General features: G+C 42.9%; 1 protein-coding gene across 1 annotated transcript in view; it reads right to left on the bottom strand.

Moving 5' to 3' along the window:
* ZBTB10 (zinc finger and BTB domain containing 10) overlaps positions 1-22,450 on the bottom strand; it is a 30,672-nt gene extending 8,222 nt beyond the window's left edge. Inside the window, exons 1-2 of the mRNA XM_068396505.1 lie at positions 21,521-22,450; positions 13,450-14,350 (exon numbers count right to left, since the gene is read on the bottom strand). Of these exons, the coding sequence (XP_068252606.1) occupies positions 13,450-14,350; positions 21,521-22,450 (1,831 nt within the window). The remainder of the gene's footprint in view (positions 1-13,449; positions 14,351-21,520) is intronic.
* Between the last annotated feature and the right edge of the window lie 2,095 nt (positions 22,451-24,545).

The raw sequence follows: 24,545 nt of genomic DNA, 5'->3' as shown, positions 1-24,545 counted from the left end.
CAGTAAGAAAAAGATCCTTGCTTGTTTAATTCTATACTTCTGTAACAAGTAAGAATTGCATGAGTGAATATGGAATCACTATTACACAGCACAGAGAAGAGAACTACAAATAGTACACAAGAAAGCTGCACTAGGCATTTGACAAAATCATATTTGTGAGGCAAAGACTTCTGGCAAGAGTGCAAATCAATCTTCCCCCCCAACCCCCAAGACAGGAGTTTGTTGGAAAACATGAACTCAGAAATCCATTACTTTCCTCACAGGCACACAGTTGTTAAATAAACAAACTGGGAAACTGGCAGATTTCCTTTTATTTGTCTGGATGGTGCTCAGGTCCTCACACTGGATTCCCAGTGTCACTGCTGTGAAAAGTCTTGAGAAGGGCTTCATAGCAAACATATACATTTTTACTTTCAAACCTGAGACTGTACATTTTAATAGTACAAAGACTTTTTCCTTTGTCCCCCATACTGCCCATTCTAAGGATTTTCCGGGAAAGGAAATTCTCTTACTGTAAACTAGAATTTCATGCAGCTAGTGGTAAGCTGCATACTGAAACACTCCCAACTTACAGTTTTACTGGAAAAAAGTACAGATTACAAATCCTCACAGCATTAGACATATACAGTAGTTTCATTTACTGCTCAGGCAGCATTACAGTTGGCAGCAGTGGTTTAATCTGTAACGTAAGACAACAGTTCAAAAGGAAATCAATTAACAAATCGGAAGCTTACAATTCTATCCTACCCGTTAGGCAATGGCAAATGATAAGCAAAGCTGGATCGCGACTGCCAAACTAGGTATTCCATCGGAGCTTTTAAAAAGCAGAGCTTGAGCGGACAAAGGAAGCAGGACCCCAGTATCTTAGCTCACTTAGCTCACCTAGCTACTTTGGTATAGAAAGAAGAAGGGGGAGGGGAAAGGAATAAATCTCCCTCTCCTTTAAGAAACAAAGTAGTGAGGAAAGTTGTTTTTTTTTTTAATTTTTTTAATTACTGACTCTAATAGCTGCTGTTATGTCCAAAAGAGGCAAGAACTCCTTAGACTAATTTGGAGCTATGGACTCCAGCAATGGCATCTCACAACAGCTCAAGGAATAGAACACAGATACCCTATAGACATGCCAACCACACATTCCTTTGAGGTGAGCAGCAGAACTTCCTTCTGTAATACACAAGAAAGGATTAGTGAGGAAGCAGTGTTGTTTCTGGGCAAGACCAAAGATGACTTGACCTCAACGCTAAAAAGCCTCCAAATTAAAGCAGGCATCAGGATCCAGCAGAGAAAAATAAAACAACTTTTATCATCTGTTGAAAATGTATTAGACCTTTTCTTTATAGTTTTTTTCCCCTCTAATAGAACTGTCCTGTCTCCAGTTCACCAGTAGAAGATCAGTGATCAAAATATTTTAATCACTTTTCCCCTCCCTTATGGGAGAAATATCTGTAAGATCAACAGACCAAACCTTTACTGCTCACAGATGTAACACATATGCTGTGTACACGCAATATTGCATAGCTTCCTTCAAAATAAGCATACAAAGACTGACCATAAGTCAGAGTTGTACTGAACTGAGCACATTTATAACACTGTCACTTTGACAGTTGTTCTGGGTCTAAGAGAACACAAATTGAATTTCATTAGGAACATTTATGCTCATAGTTGGTATTGAAGTTTGAGGGAAGTTAGGAGCTCAAATCCCTGCATAGGTCTAGATCTTAGCATAAGACTCAGCGTAGAGCCAAACAGACTTGAGAGCTGTAGCCTAGTGTAGGTAATAGCTACTAAATCTCGCTACCTCCAATTTGAAGAGAAGACCTGCTATAACATGAAAGAACACTGGCACACATACCACAAGAGATAAGAGGTTGCTACAGACACTTCAGTCTCTGCACAGTACAGGACTAAGTAGATCATAATTAAACCTAATGCTTATTCTTAGAATAATTCGTTGACCTAGAAAACCTGCTTTCTAGATTAAGCACACATATAATGTGTTCAAAACAACAAAAAAAGAGGGCATTTTTAATGTCTAATGGCTCATCCACACAGGAAAGACATGAATTACATATAGACTGGGAATTGGAAGTACAATACCTAGGCTCTACTAGTTTCCCTAGGTGAACATACAGCCTAGGTCAGACAAGCTTCTGACTGTAGCTGAGCCAAGTAGAAGATGTTACACACCTCTGTGGCTCATAAAATCTTCTCCCATTCCTCCTCCCACCCAGGCTACTGCCCCTGAAACCTGTTTGCAAAACCGCAGGTATAGACATCATCTAACTTGTTCTTGTCAACTTAAACCCATATGATTTTGATAGGAGACTGAAAGCAACCACATAACACAGTTGTACTGGTAGTCTTGGGGTGGCGTGCAAAGGGGGAAATAGAGACAGCAGTGGGAAAGATCTCTTAAAAAAAAAAAAAGGGAATAATTAGAAGCAATAATGTTCTGTATCCCCAGACCAGGTCATCTGACAACTTTCCTCAGATCTAAGGATACCTTTTTACAGTTTAGTTGATTCCTAAAAGAGGTGTAAGTTAATAATTCAAATGTCAATTAGCCTCCAACATCTACCCAATCTTCTACCCTGCACGGAGAAGAGGTTTCTATCAGTAACCTAATCTTAAAGAAAAAAAAAAAAAAAACAACCCAACAAAAAACCTAACCAAAACCTCAAAAATATTAAAAATTAAACAGAACACAAATAAGCTGATTAACTATCAGCACTAAAATTCTCAAGATGTGAATCCGAGAAGAAATAAAGACAGTCGAAATACAATTAAGTGGTTGTGCAGGCTTTGATGCAACCAACAAAAACTTTATGGAAGGATTTTATGTTCTACTGTGCTTGTTCTCAGGAAAAAGGATAACCAGAAGTCAGACACACTGATTTTCAGTTTTGAAGGCAAGAGGTAGGGGAGTATCACCAGAAAAAGAATACATGTGAGCAGAAACAGCCTTAGTTTGACAAGTTTTGCTCTTTTTCTGTAACGATAAATGCTGATTTTTTTGGGAAGAAAGTGAGACATTACTGAGTAGAGGATGATCAAGGAGATTAATGAGAAGATATAGAAGCCATTGAACAGGTCATTATGGAAATGGATATGGACATAGGGTGTACTGAAAGAGAAGACACACAACTTCACATTACATAGTTGTCTGTAATGAACTTAACTTCTGTTTACTTTATACATGTTACCACTAAAAACAGTGCCTCAAGAGGAGAAAGAGGAATACTATTTTTCCACCAAGTTTTCTAATACTGACTGCTCATTCAGATCAATTAAAAATGACAGAAAGTAGACAGGATAAGCAATTAGGCCATAGCTTTCAAGGACTGTAAAGAGTGCAGTGGTAATCTACTGGTACAATCTGGATTGCTGTTAGAGAGCTGGATTTGTTGCTTACATTAGGTAAAACAAGACAGAAAAAAACAGCACTGCCAAGACTGACATACTGGGAAGGTGGGAGACAGACAGTATATTGTACTCCATTTGTTCCCAGAGTATTACTTACATCTTTAACCTTGCTTCTGAAAAGGGCTCAAAGATTATTACTTCTCAACTGCCACTCGCAACAGAAGGCTCAGACAAGCTTAAGACATTTTGCCAAAGCAATCTTACTCATACTCTATGTACTGCTCCCAGTTCCTCTTAATTTTTACTATTTCTCATTCATTGCCTTGACTATGGAGGCAGATCTATCACCAACTAACCCTGACAGATGACCATCAATTGATGTCAACTATATAATCCACTTCCTTTTCAATTTCCTTATCATATATTCCCTGAAAAACTCCTCCCTGAGAAAGGGGTGCCATTCACATTAGAAAGCTGTTTTGCTGATCTCTCCCCATAAAGGCTACATCAGCAAAACACAAGATAGTAAGAGCTTTCCTCATCAAGATCATTTATTTGTGGGGGAGTTACTGTTCTCAGGGACTATCACAGACTCAAACAAAAACTTAGCTCTCAAGGAACCTCTCAAGGTCACCTAGCTAAACCTCCTGCTCACAGCAGGGCTAACTTCAAAGCTGGACTATATGTTGTGTTGGACCTTGCAAGTTTTAAACATCTACAAGGATGGGAGATTCCATAAATCCTCTAAACAATCGGTTCGAACACAGCCGCTCTCAACAGTTTTCTCCATATACAACTGGAATTCCCTTAGCTGCAACTTGTGACAACTGACACTTGCCCTTTCACTGTGTGCCTCTGAAAAGCATCTGGGTTAATTTTCTCCATAATCCCCTTAAGGTGGTACAACACAGCAGGTAGATCCCTCAGCCTTCTCCATACTAAATAAATTCAGTTCCTCAGCCTCTCCTTGAACAACATGTTCATCTGTCCCCCTAACCACCTTAGTGCCCCCTCCACTGGCCTCGCTCCAGCTTGCTGGCAGCTTTCTTGTACTGCCTGCCTTAAGCTGGGCACCATATTTCAAATGTGGTCTTGCCAGTCCCAAGTACAGGGATATTATTATCACTTCCCTCAGTCTGCTGGCTATGTTCTTGCTAATACCACCACTACAAGTCTAGCCTTCATTGTTCCTAGGATGCACTACCGACTTATGTTCAGCTCGCTGTCCACAAGGACCACCTGGTTCTTTTCCACAGTTACTACACAGCCGCTCAGCTTGTACTGATGCATAGGGCTGTGACTTCCAGATGCAGGACTCTACATTTGTCTTTGCACAGCATCTTGGGGGTTACTGTTGGCCAATTCCTACAGACTGTTGATGTCCATCTGAACAACAGCCCAGTCCTGCACTTCAGCTTATCAACCATTCCCACCAATTTGATGTCACCTGCAAACTTGCTCAGAGCATCTTCTGTCCTACTATCCTGATCACTGATGAAGATGTTAAACAGCATGAGACTCAGTAAGCTATTTTCAGGAAAAGAGCCCTTCTTGACTTCACTGTCAAGAAAATACCTTCATCCATAAACTTCTGGACTATGCTATGAGCTCAAGGGCCAGATCATGAACACTGCAAACAAGTCAATTTAAAGATGTACCTCAAGAGCTTTCTCAAATAAAGTATTCAAGAGATAAATCAAAGACTTTCTAACATAAACATTTCACATCCCCTTTTCATCAAGTCTTCTATTTAAAGTGTTAATAGTAGGACTTTCCAGGAGATCTACACCTGAAAGGCCACATGAAAATCCTATAGACTGATTGGAATTTAGGATTAAGATCCTTCGATACAGTAAAAAACACCAACCATTCTAGATACTCTGGTAACCAAATTAAGTGTCTTGCCATTATGTTCTGCTCCTATTTTCTTGCTAATTCTTTGAAAAAGCAACTGTAGAACAGTCCAAGTAAATAAGTTTGACTGGTCCTCAAAGCTGCCAGTTTCTCCCTAATGAGGGGGTAAAAAAGCATCCAATTAAAAAAAAAGTTAAGTTTATTCCCATCTTAGCCCCAATACAAGGGTTCTCTACACATTAAAGCCATTAGTTTCTTTCTGCATCAGCATTAGAGACCTGCTATTGCTACCATTTTATCAGCTACATGTTGTAGCTTGTAAACATATTTTCTTAAAGGAAGAATTACATGTCAGCTTGAGGGACAGGAAATAGAAGAATCACCATGCATCATGATCAAAGACCACTGATGTCACTGTAGTCGAGACAAATACACCAAGAACTGATATGGGTCTTCATTTGTATTTATTCCCATGTAAAAACATAAGCACAGATACCACTGCTATGTAGACTGTTTTGGGCCGAACAACTTTTTATGCTAAAACAGTTGAAAGGAAATGCTAAGGAGATCTTCACTTTATGTTAGCTTCTCTAATCGTAGGCATTCTCAGAAGCAGTAGCATAATTGACCAAAACCCTTGTGTTGAACTGGTATCTCAGTATCATTCATTCCAGACTTGCTTTGCCAAAGCCTAACTTTGTCCAGGAATATCGAGGGATTTTGTCTTTACATTGGGCTTTGAAGAAAAGCAAGGTGCAAGACAGAGGCACAAATCTGTGAAAATACCAAAACAAAAATGAAAAAACCCAACCCTTCCAACAACAACAGAAATAACAAACCCAGATACATCCTTTGGAACTCTCCATAATAAGATCTTGGGAGTACATAACAAACCAAGCTTGACAGACGGATGTCATGCTCTCCTGACAAAGTAACATGCAACATTACACCCTAAAGAAACGGGATAAACTCAAGTCACAAGCAAGCAAACGTGTAAAAGACTGGAACTTCTACACAGCTCATACTTTTCATACACATGACCTGACCATGAAAGACAACTGCCTCTTAACAAAGGTTTGTTTTTTTTTCCTCCCAGCTTTAAAGATCACATCCCCTCAGCCCCCCCCACCAAGCCCTGGGAATACCAGAAGTGACTGAAGTTCTGCAATTGTGGCTACATTTTTACAGTAAAAATGACAACTCGGATCTTGCAAACTCCCCTCTCCATTGTTCCCAGCGTGACAGGATGAAGCGTGTAACTAACAAAGCTGCACCAATGAAGGCTAGTGGTTAAAGTGAAATTGGCTGCTAAAGCTGTACTCCTACCAACCCACGTGAACTGCAAGTACTACAATGAACTCTAGGGCAAACGCATAGTATAAGCTCACTATCCTACAGTATTCTGCATTTCATGTAAACTTTCTAGACTATGAACACATTTCTACTTGGATGTATTTACTGATACCTGCCAGAAACCAGCATAAGTAAGAAATGCTGCCTGCCTCTCTCCTTCACCCCAAAAAAATGACTCCAAGTTCTGTACACAAGAATTCCAGAATGTACACGGAGAATAAATGGCTGGGCAGCGAGCAAAACAACTTGGCAAGGAAAGAGAACCTGAAAAAGAGAAGCTGAAGGAATGGTCTTTTAGTCAAATTACATGCCACTATTCTACTCAGCTACCAACACTGAGGATGACCTAACCCTTCCCTCAAATTTAAAAAACAAACAAAACAAAACAAAACCACAACCAAAAAAAACCCCAAACCACACAACACACTAAGACTTGTAAGCCCAGAGTAACAGAACAGCAATTGATCAATCTATACTTCCATAAACTCTTACATGATAAAGTTACTCTAGCATAACAGTGCTCTCACAGGGAGTTATGGTGGCGTAACTGAATTGAATAGGCCTACCAATGCAGAAAACCTACAGCTTAAATAAGAAACCTGACACTGTTTTTCTGTACCATATGTCAGCAAAGGGACAAATGATATTTTAGAGTCCTCTCAGCTTTATAAATATCATATGGAAATGGATAGGCATGTGAAGACAAGCATGTAGGAGATAAGGGGGCTGTGGATAAAAACAAGACTTTATTTCCTAGGGTAATTACTGTCTAGGAAAAAAAGCTTTTTAAAGGAAGTTGTATTCTGATCTTCATGATAGTCTAAAAAAGCTCCACACTACTCTGAAAATCAGCTACAATCCAAAAGGATCTGAAACATCTGGAATAAAAACACTTTCACTGCTCAGCAGGTGATAAAATTAATTAGATCTGACTTACTAAGCTACATCTTTGAGATGCAGGAGGGAAGCTAGCTGAAGAAATAGCACAGCTAACTTCTGTGGCTGGAGTTATGCCCCCCAAATGAATCAAGAAGATACACAGTCCTTGGTTTCCTTTATTTATGGAGCTGGTGCCATCATCATAACTATTTCATAAATGAGGTAGCAAAAAAAAAAAATCAAATCAGCACTTCAGATTGATAAAAAAGTGAATGTATTGCCTGCACTTCAATTGCATTAAGATAGAAAAAAATTTTTCCAGGCAGAAAAGTTCTGTGGACACTACATAACCTTCTTCCCCAACCTATCTGCCTTGCTTGCCTTTTTTTAAAAAAAAAAAACCAACAACCAAAACAAAACAACAAAACAACACAACAGTAATATGCAGAACATTGCTTAAAGTTGCAAGGTCAGTGGTTGACCATACCACCAGAATGTGAGGATCTACTTGTCTTTGGGATCATCCCTGGGAGAGGTAAACTTAATGAACGGGAAAGAGGCTGACCCCTGGATGTTCTACTCTCTTTAGATGACACCTAAAAAGCTATAGGGCCTTCAGTACCAGATTACATAGGGAATGGGGCAAATAAAAAGGTTAAAGGTCCATTAATCAATTTAAATCTTTCGATCACGCTATCAGCTGGAGATCTGACTGAGAGTCATAGTACCATGGAAGAGTAGGAAAAAAAAAAGGTTAATTTTCTTATACTAATTTTTTTCTTTGTAACTCAGACAGTCAAGTGGGGTTTATCCCTACAAGAAATATATACATGTCCAGATAAGTCCATCAATCTTGATTTCTTCAAATACAAAGTTACCTGTCTTTACTGTAAAGTCCTGATCAAGTTGTGTTATGCTGCTCCCTCATGTCATGACAAAAACTGTGACCAGCACTACAGTCTTTGTAAGCAGGTTTAGCTGCTGTTTGTATCCTTCTGAAAAGTAGTTGCTTCTAGAGCAAACTGAACTAAATTCCTTAAGAACCCCTACAAAAATCACTCAGGAACCCTCTTGTTCCACAAAAGGGCGGTTTTCATCCTGCCCTTATCATCCTTTCCCTCATCCCCACCCCCAACACAATATATGACGCAGCATTATCTAGCCTGAAAAAATCAAGGTAACAATCCGGTGACAGCTTCATAAAGCTATTGGCATATTACATACAAGTCTCCTGAAGAATCAACACTGTCAACTCTGGAAAGCATAAGCAATACTTCACAGTCGTGTTCTGAAGCCTGAGGATAGGACACTTATACTCCAAAAAACAGGCCCAAATGAAAAACAAATTCAAGAAGTGATAAAAACTTCTAAAAAACTATGAACAGACATTAAGAATTCGATGAATTAGAATCATTGAGCTTTTATGAACTGGAACCTGACTAAGAGATGCTGACTGATTGCACTGCTATTTTCATCATGCTAAACGGTTAACTGTTGGATGCACCACGGCTGTAAACAGTAAAGACTTTTTTTAGCAGATTATCAACCAGAAGGGAAAATAGTGAGACAGGCGGTAACATTCAGTATGAAGAAACACAGCTACTTTAATCAATATAGCTAAAAACTGGAGAGGCTTGAAAGCTTCAGTAAGAGTAGGTAACGGAAGTAAGTCACTACATGCAATTTAAAATCTGTCTCAACTTCATGGGGTTTTTTGAAACTCACCAAGTGCTACTTTTACAGGGAAGGTGTTAAATATAAACTCACTGGCAACACAGGGGGAGAGGAAAGAGAAGATGACATGTACTTATGGATACCTGTAGGAAAACTCACATTTGGCAAGGAGCAGTTTAACGTGTTTGCTTTACTGGGACGAGAGGGGTAGCAGACAGTTCAGAAAGCTTTTATTGTTGATTATCTAACACTTACCTAACAATACCCAATTGCAAAGTCCATTTACTATGTAATTCAAGGTAGTAGCTTTTGGGGCAAATTTTTGCAGTGAGAGGAGCACTCCTAAATAGGATTCTCTTCCACCGTACCTATGGTATTTCTTTCCCCTCACAAAAAACACCAGACAACCCAAAACCCTAATCAAGGACACAGCAACTCACCTCGCATATAACTGGACATCTCATAACCACAGCTGGTGGTGGTTATCCCCATCAGCACATGACAAAGTGTAATAGGAGAAGCTCATTCTTTCCCTTTTAGCAACCAAAGGGACAGCACACTCCTCAGCTTGCATCATAAGAATTTATGATTCTTTTTTTTTTTCTTCTCACAGCACTGTCTTATATCTATTCCAGAAGACACCTTCTTACACATTTTTAACTCCCACTGCCCATTACTTTTTGTAGCTTTTCATCTCCACAAGAAATTTAATCCACAACTAACAAGTTACCGTGTAACCTGCAGGTTACTCTACAACTCATTCTTGTCATTCTTCCAATTCTCCACTCCTCCCTCTTCCACCTTTTCTTGGGCATAGAGGGAGCAACTGAAAGAAGAGTGTTTAAGAGTGGAATCTACCTGCAGAGTAAAGAAAAAGCTAGCCAGCAGTTGAAGAGAAAGAACACTGAACACTGAAGCACAGCCTATGGCTGAAAGTAAACTACACCAAGCCCTACTTGAATTTCTCTTCTTGTTTCAAACAATGTGCATGCACACAAGAACTTCCTAAAAGTAAAGGTCTTATTATAAAAATATTACATATGGCTTCCAAAATTAGTTTTAACACTGAAGAAAATGTAATTATTTACTTGGGACCACTTATGTTGTGCTCTGAAAGTACCAAGGAAACACTGTTTTCCAGTTCAATAAAATAAACTCTCCCCTGCAATCACCGAGCTTTCAATGGTTTTGGACAGACACGACAGCACAAATTCAGTGTGCCCTTAGCCTCTAATACAGCTCTTTTCATCCAGATGTTGCATGGATGTCTTTTGTAATTTAATTCTTTAGCAAAACAAGTTACTGGAAACCTTGGTGCTCCTGTCCAAAAAAAAAAAAAAACTGAACGAGGACTAAATTGTTTAATCCTTACTGCACTGCCCATATCCTCCATTAGTTCCTCAAGAAAGCTCCACAACACATACTCAAGTTCTGCAGAATGCAAACAAGTATTTGTTTCTGTTGCTGGGGACATCATTTAGCAGACATTCTCTGTGGTATTTCCAACAGTAAAAGAGGCTGAATATCTACCCCATATAAACCAGAAATATAAGTCACATGCTCAATTCTGTCAGAAATTTGATGTTTGTGCATTAATATACAAGTCCTCAGCTCCTGCTCCAGACTCTCTGCTGCCCTTTTTCATGCTGCCGCAACTAAGCATGTATTAGCAAGTAGTGTAGCCCAGCACAGGCAGATTTGTTGTGTGGGTGCTGAGGACTCAACATCCCCATCACACACATCTAAAGGTGCTGTACTTAAGGCTACATGATCTCATGCTGCGGACCCAAGGCCTGTTAGCAGTAGGCATGCAATAGGCATGTTTCTGAGAAACAGCTTCTATTTTCATTTCAGCCAGAAGAAACACTGTGCAGTCTACAAAAGCTTAGACAGTAAAAGAAAATCAGAAAATTCACTTTACAAGTGCACATTCCCAAGCTGAAGTGCAAAGCTAAAGCAGAACTATCCACTGAGTTCAGAGATGAAGACTAGAGATAAGCAAACCCCCTCAAGCATTTACAGAATGAATGTTAGCTCCTCAGCACAGCTGCTGCTCCAGAGCTGCTCCTGTAGTGCCACACTACTTGCTAACTATATGGACGTATCTTGTACTGTCTGCTCATGTGCCAGATGTACATGTCCATAGCTCCAGTCTGCATTACTCTATATTGTCACATCTCATTGTGGTGCTCATGCATATATACTCATAGAATCACAGAATGGTTTTGGTTGGAAGGGATATTAAAGTTCATCTAGTTCCAACTCCCCTGCCACAGGCAGGGACACCTTTCCTCTAGATCAGGTTGCTCAAAGCCCCATCCAACCTGGCCTTAAACACTGCCAGGGAGGGGGCATTCACAGCTTCTCTGGGCAACCTGTTCCAGTGTCTCACCACCCTCACAGAAAATAATTTCTTCCTAATATCTAACCTAATTCTACTCTCTTTCAGTTTAAAACCGTTCCCCCCTCATCCTATCGCTATTTGCCCGTGTAAAAGCCCCTCTCCCGCTTTCCTGTAGGCCCCCTTCAGTTACTGGAAGGCTGCTAGAAGGTCCCCCCAGAGCCTTCTCTTCTCCAGGCTGAACAACCCCAACTCTCTCAGCCTGTCTTCACAGCAGAGGTGCTCCAGCCCTCTGATCATCTTCGTGGCCCTCCTCTGGACTCACTCCAACAGCTCTATGTCCATCTTATGTTGGGGGCCCCAGAGCTAGACGCAGTACTCCCGGTGGGGTCTCATGAGAGCGGAGTAAAGGGGCAGAATCACCTCCCTCGACCTGCTGGCCACGCTGCTTTTGATGCAGCCCAGGATATGGTTGGCCTTCTGGGCTGCAAGCGTACATTGCCGGCTCATGTTGAGCTTCTCTTCAACCATCACCCCCAAGTCCTTCTCCTCAGGGCTGCTCTCAATCCATTCTCCACCTGTACTGGCATGGTACAGCACAGCACAGAGTCACCATGTGTCCTCTGCTGCACTGATATTCACCTATTGCCTCCTCACAGCACAGCAGCTGCCAGCCAGGCAGAGGCATTTCAGGGCCCCAGGAGAAATGGCCTGTCCCTGCCACTACTGAAAGGATTTCTTACAGCCCTGTTATTAAACAAGTCTGGGGGTACAGGAAGAAACCAAGGCCATTCTTCCTTCCACCAATATAAATATAGGTTCCTAGACCCTCCCAGAATTCAGGTTGCTTTCCAGTCTCTGTGTTGTCACTGGAATACAAAAATATCCAGAAATATTCTACACCCACAAGCGTGAGTGCTGATTTTTTTTTTTTCAATTTCCCTCTTAATTCTACCCCTTGAACCTGGGAAGCAAGAGGAAATCCACAGTCCCTTCATGTCTGAAGGGGGCATACATTCTAAAACGCTTTAGAAACTGACACATCTAAAGAACTTTGTTCCAGCTAAATCTCAAATCCACCTTTAATTTGACTCCTAAATTGCTGTAAGTTTTCAAAACTGCTAATTCATCTGAAAGTGACACAGGTAAACGGCAGTACTTCAAATACATACTTCAACTATTGATACAGTATAATAATAATTTAAAAAATAAAAACCAGAACGTAATTACATTTCCCCAAATGCCAATTACACTGCGAACAGTCTGCTTATAATTCTTTGTGTAACTGTATTTGTTTAGCAAACACATATTTAATCTTTCTCTAACATTTACATTAACCACAGATCCTTAAGAAAAAAAAAATGCTATGAATTCAGGATTTGTTTAAAGAGTAGTTCAACAAAAAGATATTCCTTCTACTGTAACTCATTGTGGCATTTCTTTCCAATCTGTTTCACAAATCTGCTTTAAGAGTTTCTATTATACTAGCCAGGATTACTCCATTTTGTAACTTCCCAGATACTCTAGCAGTGGAAAGTTGACTTCAGTTTGAGTGACACTCAGGTGAGGGAGGTTACCAGAAAAATCTTCTGCTAGTGTAGTAAGGAAATTATAAAGGCCTTTTCTCTCTGCGCAACCAGCTAACACCGTCTGCCACCAGTTATCAATCCTTAACTTTGCGCCTAATAGTAGCTACAGATTAAGAACTGTAGTTTCTACCAGCTGGTAAGGATCCCCAACTCAAGCATCAAATGCAAACAGCATGTTACACACTGCATGGCACAGCACTGTCATTCCTGTCTCTAGCCGAAGATACACTGCTGTACCCCAAGGTGGAGAATCAGATTACTGATTTAGTAACCCGACTGGTGTGCTGACTTTACTAAGAGATATATCCAACATACCTTTATACAAGTTACATAGTCATGTACTTTATTCAATAATTTAGTTTTCAAATTACATGACTGACATTAAATAATATTTACCTGGTTCTTCTTTAATAAATGACAAATCTTCTTCTGGGTATGGGACTGACGGTTGCAACACTGAGCAATCTTCCGAGTTCTCTTCAGTATTAGGTGGTATATTATAAATAAATCTCTTTGCAGTTTGGTTTTTCCTTCTTGCTTTTCCAGGTTCTTGAACTGATTGTCCCTGTGCGCCCATGTCATTCCATACGAAAACTTTTCCCTCACCTTGAGATTCATTTTCAGCCATTTCAGGTGAGCTGTCCTGGACCCAACTGCAGTCATTCATTTGGTAGCTTTCCATTTGGCCCTCATCAATAGGGTAACTGTCATTCTCAGTTTTTATGCTACTTGCCAAGTTGGTAAGGTTTCGCGTTGCCCAGAAGCTGGCAACTTTCTGATCCCTTGGAGACAAGCCATCCCTGCTAACAGATCTTCTGTTGTAATCCACGACAACGGTCTCTGGAGCTTCTGATTTTATACTTATGTTTAAGGCATCTTTAATGAAGTTGCGGCAGGACTGGACAACCTCCGTCATCTGAAGGTAGCTGGCCACCGACATCACTTCAATGGCATTTTGGCTCGTAAGCACGAGGTTCCCAGAATATAAGAAGTCCAAGATGACAGAAAAACCTTGAACAGCAACAACGTCTAAATAGGTAACAGTGGTTTGGTTACGGCTTTCTTTGTTTGTAAAGCAATACAGAGTCTTGAAGAAGCGGCTGCCTGCAACCAGGATGTTCTTGTGAGCTCTGAAGACCCTCCCGCTCACCACAATATTAACATCACAAAGAATGCCTTTCTTCCTCTGCTCGTTGAGCTCTTGCAGGAGCTGATAGCAGTAAGAGTTCTCATTTGGCCTGCTGTTAAAATCACAGTATACTTCTTCATTATTCAGTTCTGACGGTAGCTCTGACTCCTGCAATTAAAAAAACCCACAACCGTAATTAGCTCTTAATGAATGCTCTCCTTCGTCCTCCAACACTATAATAAGGATATGAAAACAAACTTAAGAAGATAATATTATTCAAACGATTTTTTAAATTTATGTTCTTGGTCATAAAGGCAGGCAGGAATATATAATTGAAGAAACATTTCTGAAAACTAAGAATCACGATCTCACTCTGCACCCTCTGCCCCCAAATCTGAAACAAAACCAGAACTAACAGAATTGCCTTGAGGGTAAACAAAGTGAAATTTCAGCCCAAAGTAAGAAAAGATTTAGCTGAGTGTGGAGTACTTGTTTTTCTTAACTCACATATATTAAAGATTCAGGAGTCTCTCTTTACAAAGATTTAACTAGATGGTTCTCATGTATCCAACCCCCTCTTCTTCCCTAGAAATCTCCACTTAAACAGATAAGTAGAACCCTACTAACTGGTTCAACATTTTCTCATGCTGAGAGATTAATACATAACGATTAGGTCTGTATCTCCCAATTTGTCTCGTATGTTTTAAAGAAAACATTACTGAGGCAGTTATAATAGCAGATATATTTCTTACACAGTTCTACAAATTAGGCATTTATTCTTTATTTTCTAATTGTGGCAGGTTAGGATTAAATAGCTGTATTACACGACAAGTGGACAGAATACTGGAGGTGAGCAAACAAAACTTAAGCTTCCATTACATTATTTAACTAAGACTTTCTTGAACCAAGCTTCACTGAAACTTTCCAGTAGCAACACCTTTAACCGGTACATACTTATTACACAGACAATATGTACTTATTTGTCTCTCTACAGCCTTCAAGACATGATCTCAAACAGGGCTTGAAAATTTTTGCTAAAAGCAGTATCAGACAATCCAAAACCAAGAAATAAGTTGTTACTAAAGATTAGTTCAGACAGCAAGAGGCTGATAAGTAACAAGAGATCTGAACTGGATTTTAGAGCATTTAGAAAACTTATAACTGATGTTCAGACAATGATGATTCAAATCCCCTACAAAGCAGCAGCTGGGAGAAAGCAGAAAACAACACAGACTGGCATATTTGAGACCATACCTGTATTGATTGACATGTGCTGCCACCAAGAGCAGCGACAATGACATAGTCTGTTTTATACTGGATCTCTAAGACTCTTTCTTCCCTAACAAATAAGGACAGTTGAAAACTAGCTGGCTCCAATATGATTTAAGATGAGAGAAGATCAGATTTTGCAAATTATATCATTATTTTCTCCTCATTTGCTAAAATGACTCACAGATTTGGGCGCTAAAGGTATCATTAAAGCTTGACTGCCTCAACATTACAGGTCAAAATCAGCATTAACAAGGTAATATTAATGCTGTCATGAGCCCATAATCTATACTGGGGCTGAAACAGATGTTGCAGAAAAGTAATGCCCTTAATTTGGGACTATTGCAGAAACCACCTATATAAAAGTCACTTTCCACCACACAAGAATTAGTGCATTAAATCAGTACTCACCTCAAGTTATAATCCCAGTGTGGGTCACTGGGATGATAACTAAAGCTGTAACTACATCCTCTAAAATGGTATTTACACATATAAGCAGTAAATAATGCCCAGCATAACCAAAATAGAAACTGTACCATTTCAGCATCTCCTGCAGAGAAATTTCAGTTTGCTGTCATGTTCAAGTTGCTTCTAAATCTCTACCCTTCTCAGAAAAACATGTCAGTGAAAAGAAGAGGTAGAAATAAAAGCAATTAGGCTTCTATGTGAAAACAAGCAACAGATCTTTATCCAACCATGGCTTATTTTTTTCTGTGTACTCTGACATACTCAAGTCCTCCCTCAGATCAGAGATCTGAAACAGAAAGTATGTCCCAAACGTGTGACAACTAAGTCTATCATTCTCTAAGTTCTCAGCAGATTTTGGTCTGGACTAGCTTCCTGTCACTCCAGCAACACAGCACTGCATAATTTCAAAACACCAATTACACTGACTTTGGATCAGATTAAGATGAAAATTATCGTACCCTGAAGCATTGTCACTCTTGTCAAAGTCAATCAACAGTGACTTGCATCTCACACGGTATATGTTAGGTAGATGCTATGGCAGCTGACAATTTCATTCTCTGAGAACACGTTAAACACCACATAAAATTTAGAGATAATCTGCAGCTGTTCTTTTCTTTTTACAAATGACTGATTAAAGAATGGAGGTAGAGTACATTTTAACTGAGCATGTGTACGTATCCAATCAAGCTGATAACAAAAGAGAAATATTTACATGTATCTTTTTGTTTTCCTAAGAAAACGACAAGCCAGCATGATAAAAAGCAGCTGCAGATCACAAATGTGCTACAGGAACACAAGACTGAAGTCTTCATTACGAGAAGACCAGAAGGCTGAGTGAAAGTAGTGACATTATGTAATTAATGTCCAAGCTATAGGGGTGTGTTGGGGGAAAGAGATCAGTATTACAGCTTTACAGAAATGGGTGCATAAAGATTTTTAACTGCAATATTGAAAACAACTGTTTAACTGCTGGTATGGAAGTAGCTAACCCTAACTCATATGAAATGAAAGCCCTGACATCTGAACAATTATCAAGCCTATGCACACCACGTGTAACAAGCAGAATTAACATTTACTATGACAAAATTAAAAATGAGAAAAATGAAAAAAATTACTATCCCTTGTAAAGTTTTAAGCATCCCCCCTTTGTTCAGAAAAAGTACAACACAGTTCAATAGGAGGGAAGGGGCAGAAAATAATTACGTAAAATCAAAAAAAAGTATATTTTCAAGTTTGTTACTTGTGCTCACAGCACATCATCATAAGGGTACTGTTTTTCTGATGAGAACCACAAACTAATATTTGCTTAGATGTCAATTATATTTTCAGAATACAGACCAAATATTCCCATCAGCTAAGTTATCTTAACACCAAATCACCTTATCCTTTAATAAAAACTGATAAGCAATCTAAACTAAAAATCAGGATTATTTCAGTTTTATTTGTGGAACCTACAGCATTGTAAGCCTGAAAAGCTTCTCTCTGTAGGTGGGATTAAGCAGCGGTCTAACAGAACAGAGACTGCTCAAGGAAAATAATAATGTGCTCAGCTTCAATTAGTTAGACTCATCTGAATGCACTCAAAGATAAATGACTATTTCATACGTATAATTCACTAATTAAACTTGCCTAAAAGCTAATAAAAGCAGAAACAGATGATCAAAAACTGCTACTAGAAACTTACTTTTCTTTCTCCTCCTGTGCCATCAGCATACTCTGTCTCCTGGGAGCAAGGTAGGGGATGAAAAAAAAGCCCAAACCTAAACGAATCTAACCATAAATTTCATCTCAGCTGCACGTGTATGAAAGGTAGTTATGCCACATTTTTGTAATCTCTTCCCTACTACCACACCTTACTCTACAGCAGTTCCCTATGCCCCAAAATTGATTATTATCCTGAAAAATGGTTCCTCTATCAGAAACTTCTCAAGCACATGCAGTTACAGAGCAAAATTATCTCAAAATATGGTCCTATCAGCTGCGCACACAATGCTCCGCTGCCTTTTTACATGCCATAGCATCACTCACAGAAAACTCAGCAATTTAAAACTGTTCCATTAAGTGCTTAACAGCCAATCCAGTAGTTCGAGGTCTGGCAAAAAAACTACATAAAAATACAGTAAATGACAGTCCTTACTCTGAAGGCCTGACTTCCTCCCCAACTTTTTTACTCTGCTAAGAGCAATTCAAGAAGTTAACTTAGAACACTACAATGTAACTCTTACATCTGAAGCACGACTTCTATTCATCACTGCTCACATAGAGCAAACAATTACAGTTCACATGGAAAAAATAACACATCAAAGGCCTTCTTCCTTTTGGAGAGCTTCTGCTTTAAACCAACATGCCTCTTAGGCTGGAGAAAGCTTTTTTGGCAGTATTTCCAAAGCTCAGCTTCAAATTACGTCCAGAGAGAAAATGTTTTAAGAAGCTGCTTTGAGGGGAGGAACCCCCAGCAGCCAATAAATCTGCACATTACACATCTAAATTCATCACAGAATTAAAATCTTTTGCAGTGACTTCCCAGTAAGTGTCTATTTATTAAGATTTTTGCAACACAATAGTCTGTTTATTAAAAAAACAAAGGTAGTTTCAAGCTCATTATATCTTTCCTTAGGCCTTAATATGGAGACAGATTATTTTAAAATCTAGAATAGAAAACAAAAGAAAGTCATATTTTTGTCTTAGAAAGAAGCACCGACTGACAGCTCAATACCCTTGAATTCCAGCAGCTGCAACAACTTGTGATGTATTTTGGCATTCCAAATTAAATGTATCCCAAAAATAAACTGAAATCATCACTCATTTCTTCATGAGTGTAATAGCCAACAGACCTATAGAAATTTCCACCGCTTTACTGTCTTAACACCTACAATTTCCTTTTCGCACTTGAACAGTGGCACTATGCCATATGTTTATTAGCAGCTGCTAAACATGCCCTGCAGTTGAAGCTTGTCAAGTCAAGAATACATGTGTGTTGTCTCCGAGACAAAGGCTGAAAGATCTCTCCTAAGTTTCATTACATCTAAACAGCTTTGCTGCTTCATTATGTATGTTGGAAATATGGTCAGGGTACAAATTACCTACTTTTGTTCCAAGTATCTGGTATCATGGCATTAAGGGAAAAATGGGGCTATTGTTGTGGTATTAATTTAAACATATGTATCAAGAGAAATTCAAGTGCTATTAAAAGTGGGAAAGGATATGGAAATTAAACATAAAAGCGGAAAGAAAACAGAGATTCTTAATCAGATTTTCGATAAAGCAAGCGTACCCGAAAGTGCACCACAAAGAAAACTACACTGACTCTTGAAAAACTGCAATCCCTTCCCTTGTGAGAAGTCTTTAACTGAAATGTAATTGCCCAGGGGAAGAAGCATCCAGCACTGTTTTCCACTCGAAAACACCAATCTCCGTACAGCTACCTTGTAGAAGCTTACTTTGTCCAAACCTTATCTTTAATACAGTAAAAAAGAACCACTATCACATCCCATCTATCCTACTGTTTCATTTATTACAGTTACTACAAATATTTTTTCTTACAACTACCAGTGATGTAAAAGCAAACGCTCATTTTTATAAAGATTCCCATGACAATGAAAGGTTAATCTTCAAGTAAAGACTTATATTAACTTTTAGGCTACAGTGACACACAAGCCAATATTCTGTCCTCCCTTCCACCCTCCCAGTATTTAACAGTCTTACAACATACTGGGGATAGGAAGACAGAAAGAAAAAACTAGTAAGTTTAGTAGCAAAAGCTGCTTGGAATAGGTTTTATTTACACGTAGCTTAATGGGAGTGAGAGAAACTTCCAAGTGTGGCATGAATTAGCAACATCTAGTGACACAGGAGGGTACACAGTGACAGGACATACCTTTACAGGGTAATCATTCAGAACTCAAAGTTAGAAACTAGGCAATAAGATGGTAAGAAATATACTGCAATAACACTAAACAGAAAGAACATTTTTGAAGATATAAAGAGGTAAAAGAAATTAAGAATGAAGTTTAAAAATTAGAAACAAGTTATTTAAAGCAAGTTTGGCTAAAACACGGCAGAGTGAATAGCAAACCCCAGATTGGAGGACACTGATAAGATGACGTACTGCCATGAAATGTCTGTAGCAATAGCTGCCTTAGAAATACACTTACTGAAAAGGGAGTATTACTCATCTTCAAGGTGAACATTGCATTTGTAAATCCAAAAAGAATATTTTGGATAGCTGATATTTATGCACCATAATGTTTCCCTTGCAGTCCTGCAGTAGTTTCACAAAAAACTTGCATACCTTTTCCAACTAGCTCTAAGAAAACCTATGTTCACCTAACATTTTATCTGTCATCCTGATATCCTACCCAAACATTAGAATAGCAGCTCTTGTCCAAGGTACCCTGAGCTGCTTAAAGCGCTCAAGCAATAAGCTCAATTTAACTACTGCACTACAATTCGGACTGCAGACACATCTATACAACCAAGGTAGGTGTTTTAATTAAAACTGAGCTCTAAATAGTGAAAAACGGAGTGATCGGGGATTAATTCTGCCTAACAGCTCAAGTTCAGCCTTACAGGTCAAGTACCAGCCTAACCTGAAGCACGTTAGCTTATGCTCGCTGGCCAGTTTCACCCCAGCTAGGCGATCGGAGTCAATTTTTGCAGCGCAGACATCCTCAGAAGGAAAGGCTGCAGCAGGCTGGTGATTAAACACGAGTATTCTTTAGGAGCCTCCCATCCACATATGTTCTATAGTTAGCCTTGCCTTATTCGAAAGAACAGCCAAGAAACCCAATAATTTTAAGTTCAGCGGGGAACGTGAAGAGTTTTGCTAGTCCCAAAGCGTTAGAGGAGAGCTGGCATATTAACAGGGCTTTCAGGAAAACACATATTTATCTCAAACATACGCCAAGCAATTGCGGACTTCTTGCTCAGTAACTCAACCTAAAGCAACACAATCGGGAAAAAAGATTTAAACGCGAAGGTCTTGCACAGAGCGTTTACACAGAGTTATCCGATTAGCGCACAGGGACCGTACCGTTAAGAACGGCAAAGTAATTCTAATTTCACCCTGGCAAGTACCAGTTTCACACGCAGTCGTTAGCCGGACACTACCCTCCCTCCTCCGGTACCGCAGGAGGAAGTTGTAACGAGTGTTTTTAAATCACTGCTGCAACACTGGTATTCGTACGCAACTTTTTCCCACACCGCCGGTTTATCTTCACGAGATAAAACAGATAAACTAATGAAAACGGCACTCGCTACCTCCGAACTGGTAACGTTAAGCATGCACAGCCATAAACAATAGTTCGTGCAAACGCTCCCGGGCTGCACAACGGCGGCGCCCTGCCTGCCCAACGCCAGCGGGAGGGTCACCCCACATCGCACAGCGGGCTCCTCTCCCGCTCCCGAGACGCCGTGCCCAGCCCGCCGGGCAACAGCAAACACTGGAAGCCATTTAAAGCAGTTCACACACGTGGGCACAAAGAAAAAAACACCACCTATGCGACAAGGGAGACCGGCCTCTCCCCCGCGCCGCTCCGCGGGTCCCCACCGGGGACGCACCCCCCCTCCCCAGCCCGGCGGCCGCCCCGCCGCGTCCCCTACCTGCTCGGCGCTGACGGGCTCGTTGAGGCGATGCTCGGCGGAGAGGTGGTGCCGCAGGAGCAGGGCCCGCTTGTAGTTGCGGGTGCCCTTGCAGAGCTCGTCGTGCCCCCCGGGCAGGGCCCCGCCGGACATTATCAGCTCGGGAGGGGCGGCGGCGGCCGCGGCGGCGGTGCACCAGGCGCAGGACATGAGGCCGGTCTCCTGGCAGTAGTAGAGCCATGGGAACTCCTTGAGCCAGGAGCCCTGGAAGGCGATGTGCAGCTTCTGCAGCAGCGACTTGGGCCTAGCTAGCGGGAAATGCCTGATGCTCTCCCCCTCCCCTGCGCCCACGCTGCTGCCCTCCGCCTCGTCCCCGCCGTCGCCCCCCGACCGCCTGCTGCTGCTGCAGCTGCCGCCCTCGGCGCCGCTGCCGTCGCCCAGGCTGCCCCCTTCGCCGTCCTCCTCGTCGTCGCTGCTGTCACTTAGGGAGCCCCCGTCCTGGACCAGCTCCTTCCCCTCCAGCAGGCCCTCCGGCTCCAGGCCCTCTGCGCCCTCCAGCTCCATCTCCTCGTCCGCCCCCCGCCCATTGAAGTGCTTCCGCGGCCAGGCCGAGGTCTCGCAGCCATTGTTCGCGGCAGAAGGGGCGGCGAGGAGCCCCCCGCCGCCCCGAAAGGCCAGTGTCCGGCGGTTTCTCTCGGCGAACATGGGGCCGGCGGCGGGGGGCGAGACCACGTCCTGGGGCAGCAGCAGCTCCTTCTCGTCGGCGCCGGCCTCCACCTCCTCAGCCTCCAGCCCCTCCAGCTCCACTTCCTCGTCCGCCCCGCGACCGTTCAGAGCCTCGGGGTCTTGCCGGTCCCAGGCCTCGGCCGCGCCGCCGGCCGCCGCCGCTGTGGCGGTGACCAGGCCACCGCCCCGGAACGCCAGCGTCCGCCGGTTCATCTCCGCGAACATGGCGCGCGCGCGCGCGCGCCCCCCGCCCGCCGCCTCGCGCCCCTGGCCCGCCGCTCCCCGCCCGGCCGGCCGAGGGCTCTGCCCGCGGGAAGGGGGAAGGAGGCGGCCGGCTGCCGTGCGGGAAGGGCGGGGGCGGCGGCCAAGAGAAACGAAGTCCGGCCGCTCCCCCCGCCGGCTCCGGCCTAGATCGCCGCCGCGGGCTCCCCACAATGGATCCGGCTCGGCGGCGCTTCCGTCCCAACAGGCCCCGGATCAGGTCGAATGGCAAATGAACAACGGACTGCTCCCACAATGCACCGGGAGAGCCACCGCAGGGGAGGGGGAGCGCGAGCGGGGGGCGGGCAGGCGGGGGCCGGCGCGGCGGGCGCGACAGCTGGGGCGCGTCACGCGCCCCTGCGCCGCCCGCCCGCCCCGCCGCGCGCGCCCCGCCCCGCCCGGCACACGGAGGCGGGGGAGGGGGGGCGCGACCCCCTGCTCCCCCTGAGGGGCCGCAGCCCCCGCCGCGCACGCGCAGGGTGGGGGGGGGGCCGCGGGCCCCGAGGGTGAGCGGCGGCCGCGGGGCGGGGGCAGCGGCAGCGGCCGAGCGTGCCGGGGCCGCCCGGCGGGAGCCCTGCGCGGCGGGGCCGGGCGCCGCGGTACCGTTAGGCGCGGCGCAGGCGCGGGCGGCGCGTGCGGCGTGTTCGCTGCCCGCACGTGCCGGCGGGGCGGGTCCCTCCGCGGGGCGAGGACTCGAGGCGCGGCGCGGCAGTGGCGGCGCGGGGGGGGCAGAGGGGTGCGGCCGGAACGGCCGAGCACGCGGGTGACCCCGGCGGGCAGCTGAGCAGCACGGCGCCCCTCGGTCACTGCTCCCCCACACCCGGCGGCGCGGGGAACAGGAGAGAAGCAAAAAAAAAACCACCCTCGTATGTCAGACACAAAATAGTTCAATAACCGAAGAAGTGGGAGAGGAAAAGGAAAGCAGAACGAGCGATGCCAAGCCAATGGCTCTGCGCCTCCCACGGGTAGACCCGTGCCCAGCCAGTTCCCGAGAAAAAGACGATTAACTTCCGTAAACCCCTCCGCTGCGGAGCGTGAGGGCATGGAATATCTCTTTTTGTTGGTTCAGATCCTCTGCCCGGTTGTGTCACCTCCCAACCTCTTTGGTCACCTCCCCAGTCTATTCTCTGGGGGGGGCAGAGTAAGAAACAGAAAAGGCCTTGATGCTGTGCAAACACTTTTCAGCAATCCCAAATGTAACCCCCCTACGGCCTGCCATGAAGAACATTAACTCCATCCCAGCCAGACCCAGTACAACAGATAACAAAAGGTGTCAGAAAGGAAGGGCTGTGGAGTCTTCCAGATGAAGGACTGTGGTATTGTCACTGTCATGTAATGCAGATACATATAGTCAGTGGTAAAAAAAAAGCTACTCCTCTGTCTCTGGAAATACGCAGGGGTCTGGGAGAGCTGACTTTGAGTTAAACTTTTGAGAGGACTTTGCAAGAATACTATAAATGCTATAAATACTGCTGTAAGCAAGAACGTTCTCCTTCCGAAGAGTTACTTGGAAAAAGGAGGAGAGCTTTTGTAGAAAATAAATTGATATTCTGGAAAGATGAAGAAAATCTTTCTGAAATTCTAGAGGGGAGAGTTGATCATGGAGAAACAGAGAAGCTGTAAAAGGCAGTATCAGACTTCCAGGAGAGGAACAAAGATGGTCTAAATTGAGGCGAGGGGGCAGAGGAGTGATGGGAGATAATTTTGAGATTTGCTGTGCCTCGCTGGGGCACAGGGTGGAGATAGCGGTTCAGATCTGGGTCCATCGAAGCAAAGGGTTCCCCTGATATAGCCTCCGTAAAAGGCAAAACAGACCTGTATTTCATAAAGCTTTGGGCTTTGTGATGTATCGATGTTTTTGCATTCCTGTGGCGCTTGATCTTTGCCTGTCAGCATTTGTCAGCTGACTAGCGCCTCAGCACTTAACCTACATCAGCATTCCTTGCCCATTTTATATTGTTTTTAAAGAAATGTTTGGTGGTGTGAATGTTCGGTCATTATTTCTCACTGAATGTTTAAACTAGCGCAGATTGCAGTGAGTGTATGCAGAAAGTTTACA

The sequence above is a fragment of the Nyctibius grandis genome, chromosome 3 (assembly GCF_013368605.1).
Source record: "Nyctibius grandis isolate bNycGra1 chromosome 3, bNycGra1.pri, whole genome shotgun sequence".
Classification (NCBI taxonomy): domain Eukaryota; kingdom Metazoa; phylum Chordata; class Aves; order Nyctibiiformes; family Nyctibiidae; genus Nyctibius; species Nyctibius grandis.
The sequence above is the reverse complement of the archived record's forward strand: the minus strand, read 5'-3'. Positions and strand labels throughout refer to the sequence as shown.